We start from the raw sequence: 22075 nt of genomic DNA, 5'->3' as shown, positions 1-22075 counted from the left end.
AGGTAGCTAATTGAACTTTTTATTATACAATTCACTGCCAGAAAAAAAAAATTATTTCTGCCAGCATGTCATAGACTATTGCTTCAGGCATTTTGAGTCTATGTTTTGTTAACTTGTGCATGTCCCAGGTATTTAACTTTTTTTTCAGTGAAATCTTGATAGTAAGGTGACAGTCAACATCCCATAAATGCTCCAAGATGAAGAACCAGGCGGGATATCACCACTGACAACATATTATTAGCCAAATTTTAAAAGTCAAACAAGATCTATAGGATTACCAACTTCTGGTAAAAACTCTGTCCTGTTCTCTGGAAAATCACCCAAAATGACAAAGAGCATAAGAAACTGGAATACAAACTCCATTTTAAGGCAAATCTATAGGCACCAGCAAGGTGGCTGTCATAAAAAAGATAGACAATAATGATTAATGGCAGAAGTGAAAAATTGTTTTTTTTTTTACCTGATTTACTCACACATTACTGATGGGAATGTAAAATAGTACACTCACTTTGCAAAGCAGTTTGGCAGTTCCTCAAAATGTTAAGCTAAAGTTACCATATGGACCAGCAATTTCACTCATAGGTATACACCCACGAGAACCAACAATATACATCCACACAAAAACGTTTATGTAAATGTTCATAGCACTATTATCCATAACAGCCAAAAGAAGGAACAACCCATATGTCCATCAAATGAACAAAATGTGATCTACTCATACAATAGAATATTATTCCATCCTAGTCTAAGCCAAGAAGACTTAAGTACTGATACCTGCTACGATGTTAATAGACCTTGAAAATATTGTCAAAATATTCCCTGAACTGTAGACTACCACATGCTGGATAAAACATTTTTCTTCTGGCAATGAGTTACTTCATTAAAAGTTCAGTTAGCTAAGTGAAAGAAGCCAGACATAAAAGGCCACATATTGTATTTACATGAAATGTCCAGAACAGGCAAATTTATAGAGATAGAAAGTAGATTAGTGCTTATCTGGGACTGGAGGGAGGCTAGTGATGGCTAATAGGTATGAAGTTTGTTTTGGAGTGGTGAAATTGTTCTTGAATTATTTAGTGGTGATGGTTGTACAGCTTTGCAACTATACTAAAAACTATTAAATTGTATACTTTGAAGAGGTGAATTGTATAGTATCTGAATTCTATCTCAGCAAAGCTGTTAAAAAAAATAAGGGACATATCTAACCCTAAACAATAATATATAAAGACACTGATAAGGTTTGGCTCTGTGTCACCACCCAAATCTGATGTTAAATTGTAATCCCCAGTGTTGGGGAGGGACCTGGTGGGAGGTGATTGGATCATGGTGGTGGATTTCCCTCCTGCTGTTCTCATGATAGTGATTTCTCATGAGATCTGGTTGTTTAAAAGTGTGTAGCACTTCCCCTTTTGTGCTGTCTCCTTCTACCACGTGAAGATGTGCTTGCTTCCCCTTCACTCTTCTGCCATGATTGTAAGCTTCCTGAGGCCTCCCCAGCCATGCCTCCTGTACAGCCTGTGGAACTATAAGTCAGTTAAATCTCTTTCAGTTATAAATTACCAAGTCTCAGGTGGTTCCTTAAAATGGTGTGGGAACAGACTAATATAGAAGATTGGTGAGGCATTGCTATAAAGATACCTGGAAATGTAGAAGCAACTTTGGAACTGAGTAATGGGCATAGGTTGGAACAATTTGGAGGGTTCAGAAGGAGACAAGAAGATGAGGGAAAGTTTGGAATGTCCTAAAGACTTGTTGAATGGTTGTTAACAAAATGCTGACAGTAATATAAAGTCCATGCTAAGGAAGTGTCAGATAGAGATGAGAAACTTATTGGGAACTGGAGTAAAGGTCACTTACTATGTTTTAGCAGAGACTGGTGGCATTGTGCTCTGCTTTAGGGGTCTGTAGAACTTTGAACTTGAGAGTGATGATTTAGGGTACATGGCAGAAGAAATTTCTAAGCAGCAAAGTATTCAGGACATGGCCTGGCTGCTTCTAACTGCATATGCTCATATGCATTCGAAAGAGATGGTCTGAAATTGGAACTTATATTTAAAAAGAAAGCAGAGCATAGAAGTTTGGAAAATGTACAGCCTGGCCATGTGGTAGAAAAGAAAAACCCATTTTCTGGGGAGGAATTCAAGAAGACTGCAGAAATTTGCATGAGGAGCCAAATGTTAATAGCCAAGACAATGGGGAAAATGCTTCCAGGGCATTTCAGAGATCTTTGCGGCAGCCCTTTCAAAAGCCTGGAGGCCTAGGAGACAAAAATGGTTTCACAGGCCAGGCCCAGGGCCGCACTGCTCTGTGCAGCATCAGGACATGGAACCATGCATTGTGGCCGCTCCAGCTCTAGGCATGGCTAACACAGGCGAAGGTATAGCTTGGACCATTGCTTCAGAGGATAGAAGCCCTAAACCTTGGCAACTTCCATGTAGTGCTGGGCCTGTAGGTACACAGAAAACAAGAGTTGAGGTTTGGGAGCCTCTGCCTAGATTTCAGAGAATGTATGGAAATGCCTGGATGTCCAGGCAGAAGTCTGCTGCAGGAGCACAGCCTTTGTGGAAAACCTCTACTAGGGCAGTGCAGAGAGATAATGTGGGGATGAAGCCCCCACATAGTGGAGCCATAAGAAGATAGCCACCATCCTACATACCCCAGAATGGTAGATTCACCAACAACTTGCGCCATGCACCTGGAAAAGTCACAGGCACTCAACGACAGCCCTTGAGAGCAGCCATGAGAGCTGTACCCTGCAGAGTAACAGGGGTGGAGGTGCCCAAGACCTTGGAAGCCTACCCCTTGCATCAGCATGCCCTGGATGTGAGACATGGAGTCAAACATTATTATGGAGCTATAAGATTTAATGACTGCCCCGCTGGGTTTTGGACTTGCATGGGGCCTGTAGCCCCCTTGTCTTGGTCAATCTCTCCCCCTTGGAATGGGAGCATTTACCTAATGTCTGTACCCCTGTTCTATCTTGGAAGTAACAAACTTGTTTTTGACTTGTGATTTTACAAGCTCATAGGCAGAAGGGACTTGCGTTGTATCAGAAGAGACTTTGGACTTGGACTTTTGAGTTAATGCTAGAATGAGTTAAGACTTTAAGGGACTGTTGGGAAGGCATGATTGGCTTTGAAATGTGAGAAAGTATATGAGATTTAGGAGGGGCCGGGGTAGAATGATATAGTTTGGCTCTGTGTCCCCACCCAAATCTGCTGTTGAACTATAATCCACAATGTTGGGAGAGGGACCTGGTGGGAGGTGATGGGATTATGGTGGCAGATTTCCCTCCTGTTGTTCTCATGATAGTGAGTTCTCATGAGATCTGGCTGTTTAAAAGTGTGTAGTACTTCCCCCTTTTTGCTCTCCCCTGCCGCCATGTGAAGATGTGCTTGCTTCCCCTTTGCCCTTCTGCCATAATTTCCTGAGGCCTCCCAGCCATGTTTCCTATATAGCCTTCAGAACTGAGAGTCAATTAAGCTTCTTTTCTTCATAAATTACCCAGTCTCAGGTAGTTCTTTATAGCAGTGTGAGAACAGAATACACATATTGTTTAGAGGAAAAATTTCATTAACAGAGCACAGTAGAATATAGCACAACTGCCTTCTGATGGGGTACTAATGGAATCTGGAAAGATTTAGGAGGTGGAGGCATCAGGTTTTCTGGAAGTAGGGAGGAAATCAGAGGCTAAAAAGAGTTTGAAAATGTGCACAGAACAGTTTGAGCTCAAGTTGCCAGTCAAGTTGCCAGTTTGAGCTTATTTTGCCAGGTGATTATCAATTCATCACAATTCCCACAGGAAATGAGAGACATTATCTTTTACCAAATAGAACTTGATAGGCTATTAACTTGGGTACCCTGGGCCTGGAGGAGGATAGAAATAAGATAGAAGACTAAAAACAGGATACTAAGTGGAAGTCTGAATAAAAGCGGATGAACTCCAACTCCTATCCCACCATGCAGCATGCCTCTGCCTGCTCCACAGTAATGGTAGGCAGGCTTATATCCCCCATGCTGTCTGGGACATCCTTCTCTGGGGAAATTATAAGAGCAGCCTCTGGAGAAATTACACTTCTCAAAGAAAAATTAACAGGCACTGACATTTAGGGTCCCAAAGGCAAAAAGTAGGTGACACTCAAAGTTTCTAACTCAAAGACCCTGGACGTTAGTTGTAAACCCTGAGCAGATTAGACTTCAGATTGTCTCCCTTGGGTAAAATACAGTGGTCTCCCCTTATTTAAAGTTTCACTTTCCGTGGTTTCAGTTACCCTCAATCAATCTTGGCCCCAAAATATTAAATAGAAAATTCCAGAAATAAACAATTCATAAGTTTTAAATTGTGTGTTCTGAGTAGCTCGATGAAACCTCTTGCCATCCTGCTCCGTGCCTCCTAGGGCACAAATTATCCCTTTGTCCAGCATATCCATGTCATCTACACTACCTGCCTGTTAGTCACTTAGTAGCCTTCTCGGTTATCAGACTGACAAAACATACAACATACAGGGTTTGGTACTATCTGAGGTTGCAGACATCCACTTGGGGTCTTGGACCATATCCCCCATGGATAAGGGGGATATTGTATGCATTACGTGTGGGAAGAGACTGGTGACCAAAAGAAAAGACTGTGGTAGGAATAATCTATGTGCTCACCACAACGAGGGGAAAGTTGTATTTCAAGTCTCTCTTTAAGTTAGGTTAGGGTTATATGATTGATCTCTGGGCAACAGAAGAGTAGAAGTGACTTCTAAGACAGAGGTTCACAAACTTTCTTAGTTACAGTGTCCGTAGTACCAGGGCCATCTTTCCACAATGCTCCCAGGCAAACAAACAAAAAACCTGTTAACTACCAATTCCATTTGCTAAGTAGTTAGTTCCAAATAACATAATAGTAGTAGTTTGTGATGTCAATAGTTGTAGTTGTGATAATCTCAAAGATTGTAAAATATCTTGGGAAGCCCATGTGAGATCTCTACAGTGGCATGGGAAACCTTGGCACCTAGTTTGAAACCTGTGGTTCTCAGCTGTTTCTAGGCTAGTGCTTAAAAACAATGCGCAATGCTCCAGTTTTCCTTTCCCTGCCTCTGGGACGTTGGAAATCACGTGCTCCACACAGCATGGCTACAAACTATGGGAAACCACCAAAACACTGGAAAGACCCCTGGGGAATAAACTTTGATTCAGTCAAGCTACTCCGATTTGTTGGGTTCTCTGAGGCTAGGACTGCTTACTGCAACTCAATATGGTAGTCACTTGAGGCTAGTGAGAAATGGAAATGCACACAGTGCCACATTTCACAATTTTAAAAACAGATGCAGAGTCAAATACGTTTCCACTAAATGTATCTTTATTTTGATAGAACTACAATTCACTTTAACCACTGCATCGCATAGGACACTGTTGTACTATAATGCTTGTACAGGAACGTGCATTATCACTAGTGTTACATGTAAACATGTCACCAATCTAGACAGTATTAATAGATTGAGTTCAGATTTTTTTTTCTATGCACAGATGTAATATCACAATGTGTTTACTTGGATATTTTATGCAGATAGCACAAGATAGAGTATACCTATGCAAACAGCACAAGTTACAGTGATACCTATGTAAATCGGAATCCTAAAATGAGATACTTAATATTTTCATTATAATTATTTTCTAGGTTAAAAAATATGAAAAAATATTTAAATTTTAAACAAAGGCATATTACTGAGGCAGAATTCAGTGCAGATACAGAAGCTGGTACTACAACTGGCATAGTCAAGAAAGACGACTAGAAGACAGTATAGTGCACATTTAATGATGAATGGCAATTGCAATTTACTGCAGCAGAGCAAAATGGAAAAGCTGTCTGTTGTATTCAAAAGTGTTAAAGATATATAGTAGATAATACTTAACACAATATTTAAGACATGTAATTTTTAGCAACCATTTAGTGAGTTTAGGTCAAAAAAGAAACACAAAATTAGTCATATGAACTGAGTTAAATTTCTAACGAAACAATTTAAACAGCTTTTAAAAGGATCTGAGTTTGTAAACCTGGCAAGCTATAAAATAGCTTCTTACACATGCATATACAAAGAAGAACCTTAGATGGAGAGATGAAGAAATGATCACTTTATCGTATTTAGAAAATTATGAGGAAAAGACCTTAAAAGACATTCACAAAAACTGAAAATCTCAGTGAAACCATTAAACAATTTTGCTCTTGGATATACATGAACAAAATATATTTTTGCTTATAGAATATATATATTTTTAATAAAGACCAATTAATTCAAAATTTGAAAAATTTCAAGTATTTTTCTTTAGCCTTAGATGAACTGTTTGATATAAGACACTGTCCAAAGAAAACTATGGGTATATTCTGTCTCAAAGAACCTCCAAATTCACAATGTCGATTCATGTAAAGGCAATGAAAAGTGAATTCATTGCCTAAAGGCTCAAACTCATGGCAGATATTTTTGACAATCTTCCATCTGTCAAAGAATTTCAGTTAGAGACAGAAAAGTTAGTTTCTATCACAAGGATGGGACTCCAGCTATGTTAAGTCAAAAGACCATCCGTGTTGGAATTTTAAAGCAAGAGGGTAAGTTTTCCCTCACTGCTTTATTCTATTGCATGATACACATTGAAAATATTTGTGTTCAGTTTTCTGAAGCAGACTCCAAGAAACGAGTCATGGATACAGGTGTTATAATTCTTCAGTACATACGCACAAAAGCTATAGAATGTTGACAGTTTATGAAACTTCTGGAAAAAAAAAGATAATGTAACCAATGATCTTATTTACTTACCAATGTTACTTGGATGACTTACAAAAGAATTTTATAAGGATTTCCTGTACTAGAAAATCCAATTCAAGATTTCTTTGAAACAAAAGAAATGCTTACCAAATATTCAATCAAAGACAAAAAGCACTGTGATTCACATTTTCTCCCTAATATCACGCTGCATATGAACAAGCTAAATTTGAAGCTCCTAAAATTGGAAAAACTTGTGACCTGGCTAGACAGGTAAAAGAATTTATTTACAATAGAAACATTTCATAATACAAATAAAACAGAATAACTCACATATTTTTCAAATGAGTCAATATGCAGAAAATTTTAAATGTAATAAATGGCTACAATAAGCAAAATTTGAAGAACGGTATGTTGTACTGATAAACTGTTTTGTTTCCATTTATACAATGCCTCATCAAATTTGATGCTAACAAACTGAATTGATACTGAATTTGCTTAAAAAGTTTTGAAAGTGATATATGTTTGCCCAGATATTAAATGAATTTTTCTAATAAAAGATAAGTTTTATTAATGTGGATGCAAATATAAAAAAAATTGGGGCCGTGTGCAGTGGCTCAGACCTGTAATCCCGGCACTTTGGGAGGCCGAGACAGGCAGACTGCCTGAGCTTAGGAGTTGGAAAACAGCCTGGGCAACACGGTGAAACCTCGTCTCTACTAAAATAAAAAAATTAGCCAGGTGTGGCAGCATGCACCTGTAATCTCAGCTACTGGGGAGGCTGAGGCAGGAGAATCGCTGGAACCCAGGAGGCAGAGGTTGCAGTGAGCCGAGATCGCGCCATTGCACTCCAGCCTGGGCGACAAAGTGAGACTCCATCTCAGAAAAAAAAAAAAAAAAATTGGATACTTGATTCAGTTATTGGAATTAAGCATATTTAGAACAACAAAATATGTTTAGAAGAACTATGTGAATCTACTTATCAACTCTATGTTTTATAAATCTAAATGTGAGTTAAGTATTACAAATGAAAATTTTGTGTGTAGATTAAGACGTGCTGTGACACATTACATACCAGATTTCAGAAATAGTGCAAAAAATAATATAAAACGTCTCAATAATTTTTTACATTGATTACATGATGAAATAATATTATGGATATACTGGGTGAAGTAAAATACATTTTTAATTTTACCTGTTTTATTTTCTAAAAGTGGCTACTACAAAATTTGAAATTATGTATGTGGCTCACATTATATTACTGCTGGATGGTGCTGAAGTACCTAAAACACCTTCCAATCAGCTTGTAGAGCCCTGCTCTTAAATATAAATAGTCAAAGATCACCAGAGGCTTCAGGAAAGCCTCTAATGTGAGAGACAGAAAACAGGTAAAAACAACTCAAAGGAAACAGCGATAATGCAGGGAGCAGAATAACACAGAAACACACTATAATTAACATGCTCAGAGAAAAAATACTTCACCTATGAAACAAAACCAATTAGAAAAAAGGAACAGAGAATCACATAATGCACTTGGAAATAAAAATATGACAGCAGAGATAAAACATTCACAACATTTAATAGTAGAGCTGGAAGATAAAGTTGAAGAAATCTTCAAGAAAGTAGGAAAAATCAAAGACATAGAGAGAGTGCCCCAGGAATCCACCTCTCCACCTAGATAATAATTACATCGGCAGAAAGTTCCTAAAGTGATTATTTTGGGAGCACATTGAGTCCATCTGAACACTTGTAGCTTCTAGGGGAAATCCTGACTGGTAAATTGCAGTTAACATTGGTGGATTTCAGCCTTCAGTGAAGTAGCAGCTACCCATCCCCACCCACTCCATGGAAGGCAGCTGTGGAGACACAATCCCACATTTCTGGTTCAGCTTGCTGCTGCCAGGGTGGACAATAAAAGCCATTTCCTCCAAATATCAGGGTTCTGATTGTAGATATCTACTTCTGATCACAGAGGAAGAGCAGACACAGAAGCAAGCTACCATTCTCCCAACCCCCAACTGGCTAAAGTGGCTTCCAGGAGAAAAAAGGGATGACACCTGTTTTTCTGGACATTGAAAAAACTGTGTATCTAGGAGAATTTAGAAAGCCATATGCCCCTGCCCAGGGAAAAACACAGGCTCTGAAAAGAACTGAGAAAACTTTTAGGCATTCAACACAGGCTGATCCCTAGCACAGAGACAGTCTATCACAATAAAACAAAAATGAAAACAAAAAACACACAATACACACACACACACAAATAAAAAAAAAATAAACCCTGGGGGAAAAGGAATAATCTGATTTCCAGAGCTGCCACATTATAAGATTCAAATGTCTAGCTGTCAACAAAAACAATCACAATGCATACAAAGAAACAAGAAAGTATGGACCATTCAAAGGCACAAAATAAACCAACAAAAAATGGACACGAGGAAGACCAAACATTGACTTGCTAGACAGACTTTAAACCAACTGCCTTAAAGATGCTCAAAGAGCTAAGTGAAAGTTCTGACTGTGTTGACAGATCAGAAGAGAAAATGAAGAAGACTGAAGCTTCAAAGCAGAAAAATGAAGGGAATATGTATCATTCACCATTAACTTAGAAGGCAAGGGTCCACTTTACAAAAGAACCATAAACATTTAGAAAATCAATGGGGAACACTGCCGCCACCACCACCACCACCACCACCCCAGAAGAGCTACAGGTAGGTTTAGCAAAGCTTGTAGATGATCAGACCCACTCTGATCATCTACAAGGGAGAGAGACCTAAGAACTCCAACCTGGAAGAACCTCTCTACATCAGACTTCATAAAAAAGGCTCCCAGAGAGGTATCTCACCAATTTCTCAGGGTGAAAAACACTTTGATCGGAAGTTGCAACTTACTGAGCACCAAAGGATTCACTCAGCAGAGGAACCTCACGTGTGTTCTGGCTTGACAGAAGTTTTCTCAGTTCAGACCTCTATAGGCACTAACATTTCCACACAAGGGAGAAGCCCTAAAATGTGCTACATCTTATGAAAAGCATTTTGACGGTGTGCTTTTCAGAATCGTAAGATATTTCTCCCCAATGATCAAGAAATTCCACATCTGATAAAACTATTCTGAGGTGAAAACAAAACAAGAGCAAAACAAAATTAAATATTTATTCATATACTCACACACACAGAGAACCTCCAGTGACTCTCTATTGCACTAATAAAGCAATAAACCACTCTACAGAAATGGAAAGGTCTTTGTGGTGCAGGTTCTGAACTATGGCAACAAGCACTGCAACTGACTCCTACCCTCACCCCACAGAGACACGAAGACAAGTTATAATCAAGCTGTTGAAATCCAAAGAGAAAAGGAGGCTCTCAAAAGTGGCAAGAGATAAGCAAATCATCACATAAAAGGGATCCTCAGTGAGACTGTTGATTGCTCATCAGAAACCTTGGAAGCTAGAAGCCTGTGGTGTTGTTATACTCATAGCACAGAAAGAAAAAAACAAAACAAAACAAAACAAAACCGTCAACTGAGAATTCTATATCCAGCAAAACTGTCCTTCAAACAAGAATTTATCAATAAAAGGAAATTACCTTAACATAATAAAGGTCAAATATGAAAAAACCACAGCTAACATCATATGGAATGATACAAAATTGAAAGCATCTCAGGAAATGGCACAGATGCCTGCTAGTGCTGCCTCTATTCAACACAGTAATGGAAGTCCTAGCCAGAGCAATTGGCAAGTTAAAGCCATCCAAATTGGGAAGAAGGAAAAATTATCTATTTGCAAATGCCATAATCTTATATTTAAAAATCCCAAAAATTTCACAAGAAACTGTTGTGACTAATAAATTCAGCAAAGTTGCAAGATACAAAATCAACACTCAAAACTCAGTTATGCTTTACTAACAAAGACCCATTTACAACAGCATCAAAAACAATAAAATACTCAAGAATAAACTTGACCAAGGAGGCAAAAGGCTTGTACAATGACAACTATAACACATTGCTGAAAAAATTAAAGATGGCACAAATACATGGAAAGACACCTTGGGTTTACAGACTGTAATGTTTGATATTATTAATATGTCCACATTACCCAAAGCGATCTACAAATTCAATGCAAGCCCAATCTCCATGCCATTTTCCACAAAAACCAACCAACCATCCTAAAATTCATTTGAAATCTTAAGGACCCCCAAATAGCCAAAACAATTTGGGAAAGAACAAAGCTGGAGGCCTCACACTTCCTCATTTCAAAAACATACTACAGGAAAACACAGTGTAATCCTGATTACAAAACATTACTGGAGTAATCAAAATAGCATGGTACTGGCATAAAGACAAACATACAGACCAAAGGAACAGAGTAGACAGTCAGAAATAAACATGCATGTATATGGTCAAATGATCTTTGACGAGAGTGCAAAGAATGCATGATACAGAAAGGATAGTCTCTTCAACAGATGGGGCTGGGAAAACTGGATATTCGCATGCAAAAGAAGGAAGATGGGCCCTTCACTATACATAAAAATCAAAATGGTTAAAAGACTTAAACACAAGACCTGAAACTACAAAACTCTTAGAACAGGAGAAAAGCTTCATGACATTGGATTTGGCATGACAACAAAAGCATAGGGAATGAAAGAAAAAATAGAAAAATCGAACTTCACCAAAATTAAAACTTTTTTTCAAAGAGCATTAGGAATAGAATGAAAAGGCAACTCACACAGAATGGAAGAAAGTATTTGCAAATCATTTACCTGAAAAGTTCTTTATATATTCTGGATATACAAAGCACTTCTACATCTAAACAACAACGGCAACAAAACCAATTAAAAAATGGGCAAAGGACTTCAATCAACATTTCTCCAAAGAGATACAAATGGTCAATAAGCACATAAAAAGGCAGTCAACATCACTAATCACTAGGGAAATGCAAAACAAAACTAGAATAAGATACCACTTCAAACCCATTAGGATGTTTGTTATAAAAAAGAAATAGAAAATAAGTGTTAGCAAGGCCGGGGATATTGAAAAAACCCTTGCACATAGCTGGTGGGAATTTAGAATAGTGTAGTTTCATTTCCTCAGGAAGTTAAACATAGAATCATCATAAGATAAAGCAACTCCATTTCTAGGTGTATACTTAAAAGAACAGAAAGCACCACTGATTATAGCAATGTTATTCTTAAAAGCCAACATGGTGGAAACAACTTAAATGTCCACTGGCAGATAAAAGGATAAATAAAATGTGGTATACAAGTACAATGGAATATTATTCACCCTTAAAAAGGAATTAAATGGAATATTATTCAGTCTTAAAAAGGAATTAAATTCTGATACGTGCTACGACACAGCAGAACCTTGAAAACGTAATGCTAAGTGGAATAAGCCACACACAAAAGGGCAAATATTGTATGATTCCATTCATGCCAAGTAATTAGAACAAATTTGTACAGATAGGAAGTAGAACAGTGGTTACCAGGAGCCTAAGGAGGAGAAAATGGGGCATTATTGTTTAAGGAGGACAGAGTTTCAGTTTGGGATGATGAAAAAGTTCTGGAGATGGACAGTGGTGATGACTGCAAAAAATGTGAACCTATCTAAATGCTACTGAGTTGTATAACCAAAAAGGGTTTAAATGGTTAATTTTACGCTATATATATATTACTACATTAAAAAGTAATTCTAAAATAAATAAAGTTAATTTATTGGCAAAAACCTTACCTTGTCTTGTGACATGAAAAAAAATTTACACAAGCTCATTAAGAGGAAACATTATTTAAAGCAAGGACTTCATTTTAAAGTAAAATGTGTCACAGTGCTCTTAATAAAAGCAATCCTATAAGGAATCAAAAGACTTTTGTTTAAAGCCTTTTGATAATGTAACTTAATCCAAAAGTGAATTTAAATATTTGGGTGATGGGCAGAGTGAATGTCCTGCAGGCAATTATACAGACTTAGCTACTGAAATCAATACTTTGATAAATTATTGTCCAACAGAGTTTGAGGCTGCCCTCTGTAGCTAGTACATGGTATTTAGAAAGTTCATATTGGATAAAGGACTTATATCCACAATAAAAAGGACTACAACACAATATCAGCAACTCCATTTTTAAATAGACAAAAAATCTGGCAATAAAACACTTCACTAAGATACAAGAATGGCTGAAGAGCACATAAAAGATGCTTTGACATTATTCATCATCTGGAAAATCAAAGTTAAAACCACAAAGGAATATTTCAAACACTAGAATGGGTATAATTTTTAAAAAACAGAAAATGACTGGCAAGATTGTAGAGAAATGGGAACCCTCACATGTTACTAGTCAGAATGTAAAGTAATGCGGTCACTTTGGAAAACAATTTGGCAGTTTCCTAACAAAGTTAAACAAAAATTTACCATATGACATAGCAACTCTCCTCAGGCATCTACCTAAGAAAAATGAAAACATGTCCAAACAAAGGTTTGCACGCTAATGTTCAAAACACTTGCATACCAAAAAGCAGCATTATTCCTAACAGGCAAAAACTGGAAAAACCTCAAATGTTCTTCAACTAGTGAATGTACAAAGGATCCACATAATGTAATGTTATTCATGATAAAAAGGAATAAAGTACTAGTATGTTACAATACGGATGAACTTAAAACACATTAATGAAAAAACATGGAAAGATCACATATAACATAAAATGTACAGGAAAAGACAACTCTAGAGACACAAAGTAGACTGAGTAGTGGGTGCCTGGGATTAGAATTTGGAAGGGAGATTAACTGTAAACTGGAATAAGGGATCTTACTGGGATGATGTTCTAAAAAATGGATTATGGTAATGGTTACACAACTCAGCAAATTTACTAAAATTCACTGAATTGTACACTTGATATGGTTTTAATGATATGTAATTTGTACCTCAGTAAATTCGTTTAAAAAAATGTTTACACTCTAGATTCCCAATGGATACTGGGATAAAACATTGTTATGAATGTTAGGGAGTCTAAGAGTAATCATCCTGGAACAAGTCTCTTTTAAAGTCTTTCACATGTTTCTTCAACTCTTTCTACAAATTATATTTTTCAGAAAACAAAACTTAAACCAAGTGTTTTGTCTTTTCAGACAAAAACTTAAAACTATCGGCTGGGCGTGGTGGCTCACGCCTGTAATCCCAGCACTTTGGGAGGCTGAGGTGGGTGGATCACGAGGTCAGGAGATTGAGACCATCCTGGCTAACACGGTGAAACTCCGTCTCTACTAAAAATACAAAAAATTAGCTGGGCGTGGTGGTGGGCGCCTGTAGTCCCAGCTACTCGGGAGGCTGAGGCAGGAGAATGGCGTGAAACTGGGAGGTGGAGCTTGCAGTGAGCCGAGATCGTGCCACTGTACTCCAGTCTGGGAGACACAGCGAGACCCCATCTCAAAAAAAAAAAAAAAAAAAAACTTAAAACTATCATAAATGATTCTCATTATAAACATTCCTTTCATGGCTAGCATGTGATTGGTTGGTCCGCTGAGCAATAACTATGCAGACCAATTTATCACATGGCAATATTTAAACTGCAGGCTTGGGGTTGGGAAGGCACCAAAAACCTTCTCCCAGAGGTAGCATTTCACACTTACATACATTAGTCACAGTAAATGTTCCTGAGTCTAAGATCACTATTAAGGATCGCTTTACTTCCATAAACCAAGAATTTTCTTGTTTAGCTCTCTTTCTATAGGAGCTGCCTACAATTTCAACTTTAGGAACTTATTTCTAGACCATTGTCAATGGGGTTTCTCTAGAACCCTATGACCTGAAGCCAAAACCTCACTCATTCAGGGCCTTAAGTTCCTTTTTCAGTTGGAAATTATTATTCAGACTCCACCAATGAAATTTATAAGGAATAATCCACCAATACCCGTATATTCCATTCCTCTGAGGTCTAATTTGACGAAAGAAAACTTAACTGAAAATTTTTTCTGTATCAATTCTACATCCATTCCCTGAACTTTACTTGCTATCAATGGGGTCTCTTTAGATTTTAGGGTATCTATTCTCCAAATGGTAGGGGTTATAACATAACATTCCTACAGTGGGAAAGTCAGGTTACATACATGAGAGAACTAGCTAAGTCAGAAAGTAGATTCCCCATCAAAAGGTGGCAGCTGCTACCCAGGACCAGCTGAGCGCTTTACAGAAATATAAACCCAGTGTTGTTAGCCCTTATAATTTTTTAAGACAAGCATTGTTTTTAGTATGAAATGCCCTAATTTTAGACAGCGGCAACAATGTACACACACACAACACACACACACACACACACGCACACCCCAAGCAGACAAACTGTTAGAACAGCTTTTAACTGTTGCCATACAGAATGCTTACACTCCAGTTGCAAAAAAATGTACTTGCTACAGGCAAAATTGTTTTAAAGTAGAATTTTTGCAAACCAAAATCCATCCAGAACAGCTCTGTTTTCAGCACACTTCCTTTGCCTCAGCCCCCATCTATTTTCCTAGGACTGTTACTCTCATGGCTGAGATGGCTCCTGTGCAAGCTCTCTGGCTTCTCAGTCCCCTTGGCCAATGCCAAAAGAAAAAGAGCTCCCTTGGCCAATTAAAATACTCCCTCAAGGAACAGTCATTTGAGCTTCACTGGCCCATTCCTAGTTACAGCATTTCAGGGATTCCTGCATAAAGTTTTCAACAACTACACTGCATTCTCACTAAGCTAGAAGTCCAGCATCCTGGGAACCAGGCTTGGTGGAGTGTACCCGTAATGTCAGCTACTCAGGAAACTGAGATGGAAGGATCACTTGAGCCCAGGAGTTCAAGACCAGCATGGGCAACATAGTGAGACACCATCCCAAAAAAGAAAAACGGGGAAAAAAAAAAAAAAAAAAAGAAGTCCAGCATCCTGAATAGTGGTATTTTTCACTAGAGAAACTTGAAAGTAATGACAAAAAAAAAAAAAAAAACAACTTATGTCCACAGCTTCAGAGATTATTAGGAATATCAAAAAACCAAAAATGACCAAAATCATTAGTCCCATCCCTTCATTCTGCTGGTAAAGAAAATAAAAGGTCAAATGACTTGTCCAAGGTGTATACAGCAAGTTGGTTGGCAAACTGGGACAGAATCCAAGTTATCTGACTGCAGTCAAGTTCTCTTTCCATCACACTACATGGTAGTGCAAGAAATCAGAGGACAATCCCCTGAAGAAAAGAGTTTTTCCAATTCGTTTGGCCTCAGAATCATTTTGCATTCTTCCCTTTCCAGTGACTTTACCAACTAATTACTGTTTACCAGCTGTTGCCATTCTTGAAAAGAAGAGGGATGAATGGGCAAAAGAATATTTTTCCTAACTGCCAATTTATGAAAGTTGCAGCTACTGATCAATATTGTAAGTTTATATCCCAGGGTTTCAGTAACTGACAATTTGAATTAAATTCCCCCCACCTTAATGTAGTTCCAGGATTACTCTGCAGCATGAAATCCCCGATGTCTAATGAGGCCTGAATTACTTTTAAATGTCTTCTCACATTCGTTACATTCATATTCTCTCCTTCCGGTATGAATTTTTAGGTGTTCTACAAGGATAGAGCTTCGACTAAAGGTTGCACCACAATAGTTACATTCATAGGGTTTCTCTCCTGTATGAATTCGGTGGTGCTCATTAAGAGATGAACTCTGACTGAAGGACTTCCCACATTCTTTACATTTATAAGGTTTTACACCGGTATGAATTCTCTGATGACGACTAAGCAGTGAATGGGTTGGGAAGGCTTTCTCACATTGGTTACATTTGTAGGGTTTTTCTCCTGAATGAAGTCTTTGATGATAAATCACAGATGTAAAATGGCTAAAAGTCATTCCGCAATCATTACACAAATACGGTTTTTCTCCAGTGTGAATTCTCTGATGCCGGGTAAGGCATGAATTCTGTCTAAAGGCTTTTCCACATTCGCCACATTTATAGGGTTTCTCTCCAGTATGAATTCTCTGATGTTTGGAAAGGGATGAGCTATGACTGAAGGATTTTCCACAATTGTTACATGTATAGGGTTTTTCTCCAGTATGAATTCGCTGATGTTGAATAAGAGATGAACTGTCACTGAAGGGTCTCCCACAGTCTTTACATTTATAAGGTTTTTCTCCAGTATGAATTCTCTGATGTTTAATGAGGTGAGCACTTAGGGTGAAACCTTTCCCGCAATCATCACATTTGAAGGGTTTCTCTCCACTGTGAGTTCTATGATGTGGTGTGAGTGATGAACTATCACTAAAAGCTTTTCCACATTCATTACACATATAGGGTTTTTCTCCAGTGTGAATTCTCCGATGTTTGGTGAGTGAAGCGCTATAGCCAAAGGCTTTTCCACACTTACTACATTTATGAGTTTTTTCTCCAGTCTCATTTCCCTCATCTTTATTTAAGGCTGCTTCTTGACACGAATCTTTCCGACATTTCTCACACATAGGGGTTTTTCTCCTAGAAAGAGTTGATCTTCTAATAAAGATTATCCCACACTTACTGCATTTTTGGGACCTATCCCCCAAATGAATCTTCTGACGTTTCTGATGTTCAGTAAGAGCTGAAGAGTGACTTAAGACTTTCCCACCATCATTAGATTTCCGTGACTTTTCTCCAGTGGTTTTCTCCTTGCGGTTCAGAACAAGGTCTGAATGAAAACTGAAGGGTTTCTTGCTTTCATTATACCTCCGAGATTTCTTCCTCAAGTAGACTCTCAGATGTTTAATTAAGTCTGAAGTTTCTTTGAAATTATGTCCAAAGGGGCTTTTATCTGGGTCAAATTCCTCACCCCTATTGCCACTCCCAAGAGTTTTTTGTGTGACTGTTCCTTTTGAATTTCCCTGATTACTGTGATCCTCCTCTGAGCTGCCACAATATTGCTGTAATTCTTCCATCAAGCCATAATCATCATCCCTGAGGCATCTTTCTATTATTTTATCTAAAGCCGATTCATCTAAAAGAAATAAGAAATAGAGTATTTCCTGTTTGCAAGAAAGGAAGCTGTTGTATTTGGGTCTGAAATAAGAACACATTAGTAACTACAAGGAATACAGTTTTGATGGTTCTCAAAAGGAGCTTTATAAAATAGAAAAGGAAAAGACAATATAGGGAAACAATGTAAACATATGGGTTAAGAAAAATATTGAGAAAGATGAAAAGTTTGTGCTTTACAGTTATATGCAAGTTTTCACGCTCATTTTGAATTTTTGTAAGAGGTTCAGGACGGGCGTGGTGGCTCACGCCTGTAATCTCAGCACTTTGGAGGCCAAGGCAGGCAGATAATGAGGTCAGGAGATCAAGACCATCCTGACTAACATGGTGAAACCCCATCTCTACTAAAAATACAAAAAATTAGCCAGGTGTGATGGCATGAGCCTGTGGTCCCAGCTACTCAGGAGGCTGAGGTAGGAGAATTGCTCGAACCCAGGAGGTGGAGGTTGCAGGGAGCCAAGATTGTGGCACTATGCTCCAGCCTAGGCAACAGAGCAAGGCTCTATCTCAAAAAAAGAAAAAGAAAAAAACAAGGTTCAAACCTATTCTCCCTATATCGTAATTTTTCTCTTTCCAACAATGATAGCACAAACATTTGTCGAATATTTACCAAATGCCAGGTCTCGCACCAAGCACGATGTAATAGAAGTAAGTACAATATACTGCACTTAATCTTCACAACAACCCTATGGAGTAGCTTTTATTACCATTCCAGTTTTATGGATGTGACAACTGGGAATATAAGAGTATTAAGTAGTCTGCCCAAGGTCACGTGATAGAGCCACATTTTTAACTTAATCTGAAACCAAAGCCCACGCTCTTGATCCCTATATCATATCACCTCTCCGCAAAGCAGACAAATAACACTACTTTGCTGAAAAGAGTAAACACCTCAGAGATATGCAGCACCACCAATACAGACTTTCAAAGATTACAAGTTGGCCCTATCAGCCTTACATATACAGTAATCAGGCATCCATTTTAAGTCTCTCCTACACTATTGCAGTTCCAGTACTATTCTTCTGACCTGTATACTTCCTACTACCTAGAATGCATTCCCACAGCACCCTCACTGTCACAAACATAAATCAGACAGGGCCTAGGGTTCAACTGCAACAATCTCCAGAGCTTTCTCCAATACCATACTCTCACTGATTATGCTATCTCAGAATTTTGAATTCACTAATTAACTACATCCTGGCTTTTTGCCACAAGGTCACATTGTCACTTTTATGAAACTATTTTTTCAACAGATAATTATAAAATACAAAGTTACTCAAAATCATATTACCTAGAAGTTAACTAATGGTTAATACACAATTCCGTATATTTCCTTTGATGTTTCTATATAGTTTAAAACAGAAAAACTGTATAATTTGTATTGTTATTCTTTTCACTTTGTATTATTACTCTTTTCATTTATGATTATTTCCCATTTTACTGCTAATTTTTCTTTAAAAAAATTTTTTTTTTACTTTTAGAGACAGGGTCTTACTCTGTTGCCTAGGCTGGAGAGCAGTGGCATGATCACTGCTCACTGCAGCCTCAACCTCCCCAGCTCAAGCAATCCTCCCATCTCAGCCTTCCAAGTAGGTGGAACCACAGGCAGGTGCCACCACAACTGGCTAATTTTTAAAAATTATCTGTAGAGATGGGGTCTCCCTGTGCTGATCAGGCTGGTCTTGAACAGCTGGCCTCAAGTGATTCTCCCACCATGGCCTCCCAAAGTGCTGGGATTACAGGTATGAGCCACTGCACCCAACTCGTTAATTCTTCATAAAGATAATTTTAATCAGTGACATGATGATCATCATATAGATATAATTGTTCATTCTCTTTCTTTTTTTTTGAGATGGAGTTTTGCTCTTGTTGCCCAGGCTGGATGCAATGTGCACTCTTGGCTCACTGCAATCTCTGCCTCCCGGGTTCAAGCCATTCTCCTGCCTCAGCCTCCCGAGTAGCTAGGAGTACAGGCATGTACTACCACGCCCAGCTAATTTTGTATTTTTAGTAGAGATGGGATTTCTCCATGTTGGTCAGGCTGGTCTTGAATTCCTGACCTCAGGTGATCCACTCGCCTCGGCCTCCCAAAGTGCTGGGATTACAGGCGTGAGCCACCATACCTAGCCTCATTCTCTTATTGAACCTTTATCAAATAATACTTCCTGAAAAACAGTCATGAAGGCAGAATTACTAAACCAAAGGGTAGAAACTAGGTTATACTGCTTTACATGACACGAGTAACAGAAGCCCCTGAGTACTATCTCTGATCAAATATTCTTTAAATCTTTGCAAATTTAATTCATAATAAATAGTATTATTGCTTTAAATGTGCACTGCATTGCTAAACAGTGAGTTTGAACAATTTTTTCATGTTCACGAGCTATTTAAATTTTAAATTTTGTTGGTGATCCATTCAAGTTAGTCCATTTTCCTAACAGACTTAGTGTTCCTTATTGATTTGAATGAGGTTTTTTTTTTTTCTGAAATGGAGTCTCACTCTCTCACCCCAGCAATCTCTGCTCACTGCAACCTCCACCTCCCGGGTTCGAGCAATTCTCCTGTCTCAGCCTCCTGAGTAGCTGAGACTACAGCTGCCCACCACCACACCTGGCTAATTTTTGCATTTTTTAGTAGAGATGGGGTTTTACCATGTTGGCCAAGCTACTCTTGAACTCCTGACCTCAGGTGATCCACCTGCCTTGGCCTCCCAAAGTGCTGGGATTATAGGTGAGCCACGACACCTGGCTGAAGTTTTTTTTTTTTTTTTTTTAATAAATTATGGCCATTGACTGCTGTATCTGTCAAAAACTTTCTTCTCCAGTATGTCGTAAATAACTTTTAAAACAAGCTGTATATCAACATGAGGCTTTTTTGTTTGATGTAAGATAACTGGGGAAGGAACATACATTTATACCAGTGTGCTAGAACTACTCATAACACTTTCAGAATCCATTTTTTAAATTCCCCTCCAAAATGCTACTTAAATGTGATAAAACAACTATTGTCCTTTATATATGTAATCACAGTTGACCCTTGAACAACATAAATTTGAACTGCAAGTGTCCATTTACAGGTGGATTTTTGTTTTTCTAAGAGATGGGGTCTTGATCTGTCATCCAGGCTGGAGTACAGTGGCATGATTGTAGCTCACTGCAACCTCTAACTCCTGGGCTCAAGCAATCCTCCTACCTCGGCGCACACCACTGCGCCTGGCTGGTTTTTAAATTTTTTGTAGAAACAGGGTCTCACTATGCTGCTCAGGCTGGTCTCAAACTCCTAGCTTCAAGTGGTCTTCCCGTTTTGGCCTCCCAAAGTGTTGAGATTACAGGTGGGAGTCACCATGCCCAGCCTGTGGATTTTTTTCAATAAACACGTTAGAAAAATTTTTGGAGGTCTGTGACAATTGGAAAAAACTTGCAGACAAACTGTGTAGCCTAGACATGTCAAAAAAAAAAAAGTCATGAATTTTTAAGATATATAGATAGATACTAGTCTATTTTGTCATTTATTGCTATAAAATGTACACAAATTATAAAGTTAAATTTATCAAAACGTACACACACACTTACAGTCCATACTTGGTGTCATTCACAGTCTAGAGAAATGTAAGCAAATGTAAAGATACAGTATTAAATAATAACTGGGCCAGGCACAGTAGCTCACCCCCATAATCCCCACCACTTTGGGAGGCCAAGGTAGGCAGTTTGTTTCAGCTCAGGAGTTGGAGACCAGCCTGAGCAACATGACGAAACTCTGTCTCTACAGAAAATACAAACATTAGCTGAATATGGTGGCATGTGCCTGTAGTACCAGCTGCTCAAGAAGCTGAGGTGAGAGGATTGCTTGAACCCAGGAGGTAGAGGCTATAGTGAGCCGTGATCATGCCACTGCACCCTAGCCTGGATGACGGAGCAAGACCCTGTCTCAAAATAATAATAATAATAGTAACTGCATAAAACGAACTATAGTACATACTATACACTGTAATAATTTCATAGGCACCTCTTGTTGGTATTGCAATGAGCTCAAATGTCTGCCCTAAGTATCCACTTAAAATGCCAGGTAGGCCAGGTGCAGTGGCTCACGCCTGTAATTCCAACACTTTGGGAAGCCAAGGCAGGCAGATCACTTGAGGTCAGGAGCTTGAGACCAACGTGGTTAAACTCTGTCTCTACCAAAAACACAAAATTTAGCTGGGTGTGGTGGTGCATACCTGTAATCACAGCTACTCGGTAGGCTGAGGCAGGAGAATTGCTGGAACCCAGGAGGTGGAGGCTGCAGTGAGCTGACATCACACCACTGCACTCCAGCCTGGGTGACAGAGTGAGA

The 22075-nt window shown here is 38.5% G+C and overlaps 2 protein-coding genes across 2 annotated transcripts in view; one reads left to right on the top strand and one right to left on the bottom strand.

Annotated features, from left to right (window-relative positions):
* Positions 1–9348, top strand: part of PTGR1 (prostaglandin reductase 1) — a 56129-nt gene extending 46781 nt beyond the window's left edge. The window contains exon 10 of the mRNA XM_011941705.1: positions 9271–9348. Coding sequence (XP_011797095.1) covers positions 9271–9297 — 27 coding nt within the window. The 3' untranslated portion in view covers positions 9298–9348. The remainder of the gene's footprint in view (positions 1–9270) is intronic.
* The window catches only part of ZNF483 (zinc finger protein 483), a 58328-nt gene that overhangs the window by 24084 nt on the left and 12169 nt on the right, over positions 1–22075 (bottom strand). The window lies entirely within an intron of this gene.

Source organism: Colobus angolensis, unplaced genomic scaffold, assembly GCF_000951035.1.
Source record: "Colobus angolensis palliatus isolate OR3802 unplaced genomic scaffold, Cang.pa_1.0 Scaffold103, whole genome shotgun sequence".
Lineage (NCBI taxonomy): Eukaryota > Metazoa > Chordata > Mammalia > Primates > Cercopithecidae > Colobus > Colobus angolensis.
Note: the sequence above shows the minus strand (reverse complement) of the source record. Positions and strands in the feature narration are given on the sequence as shown.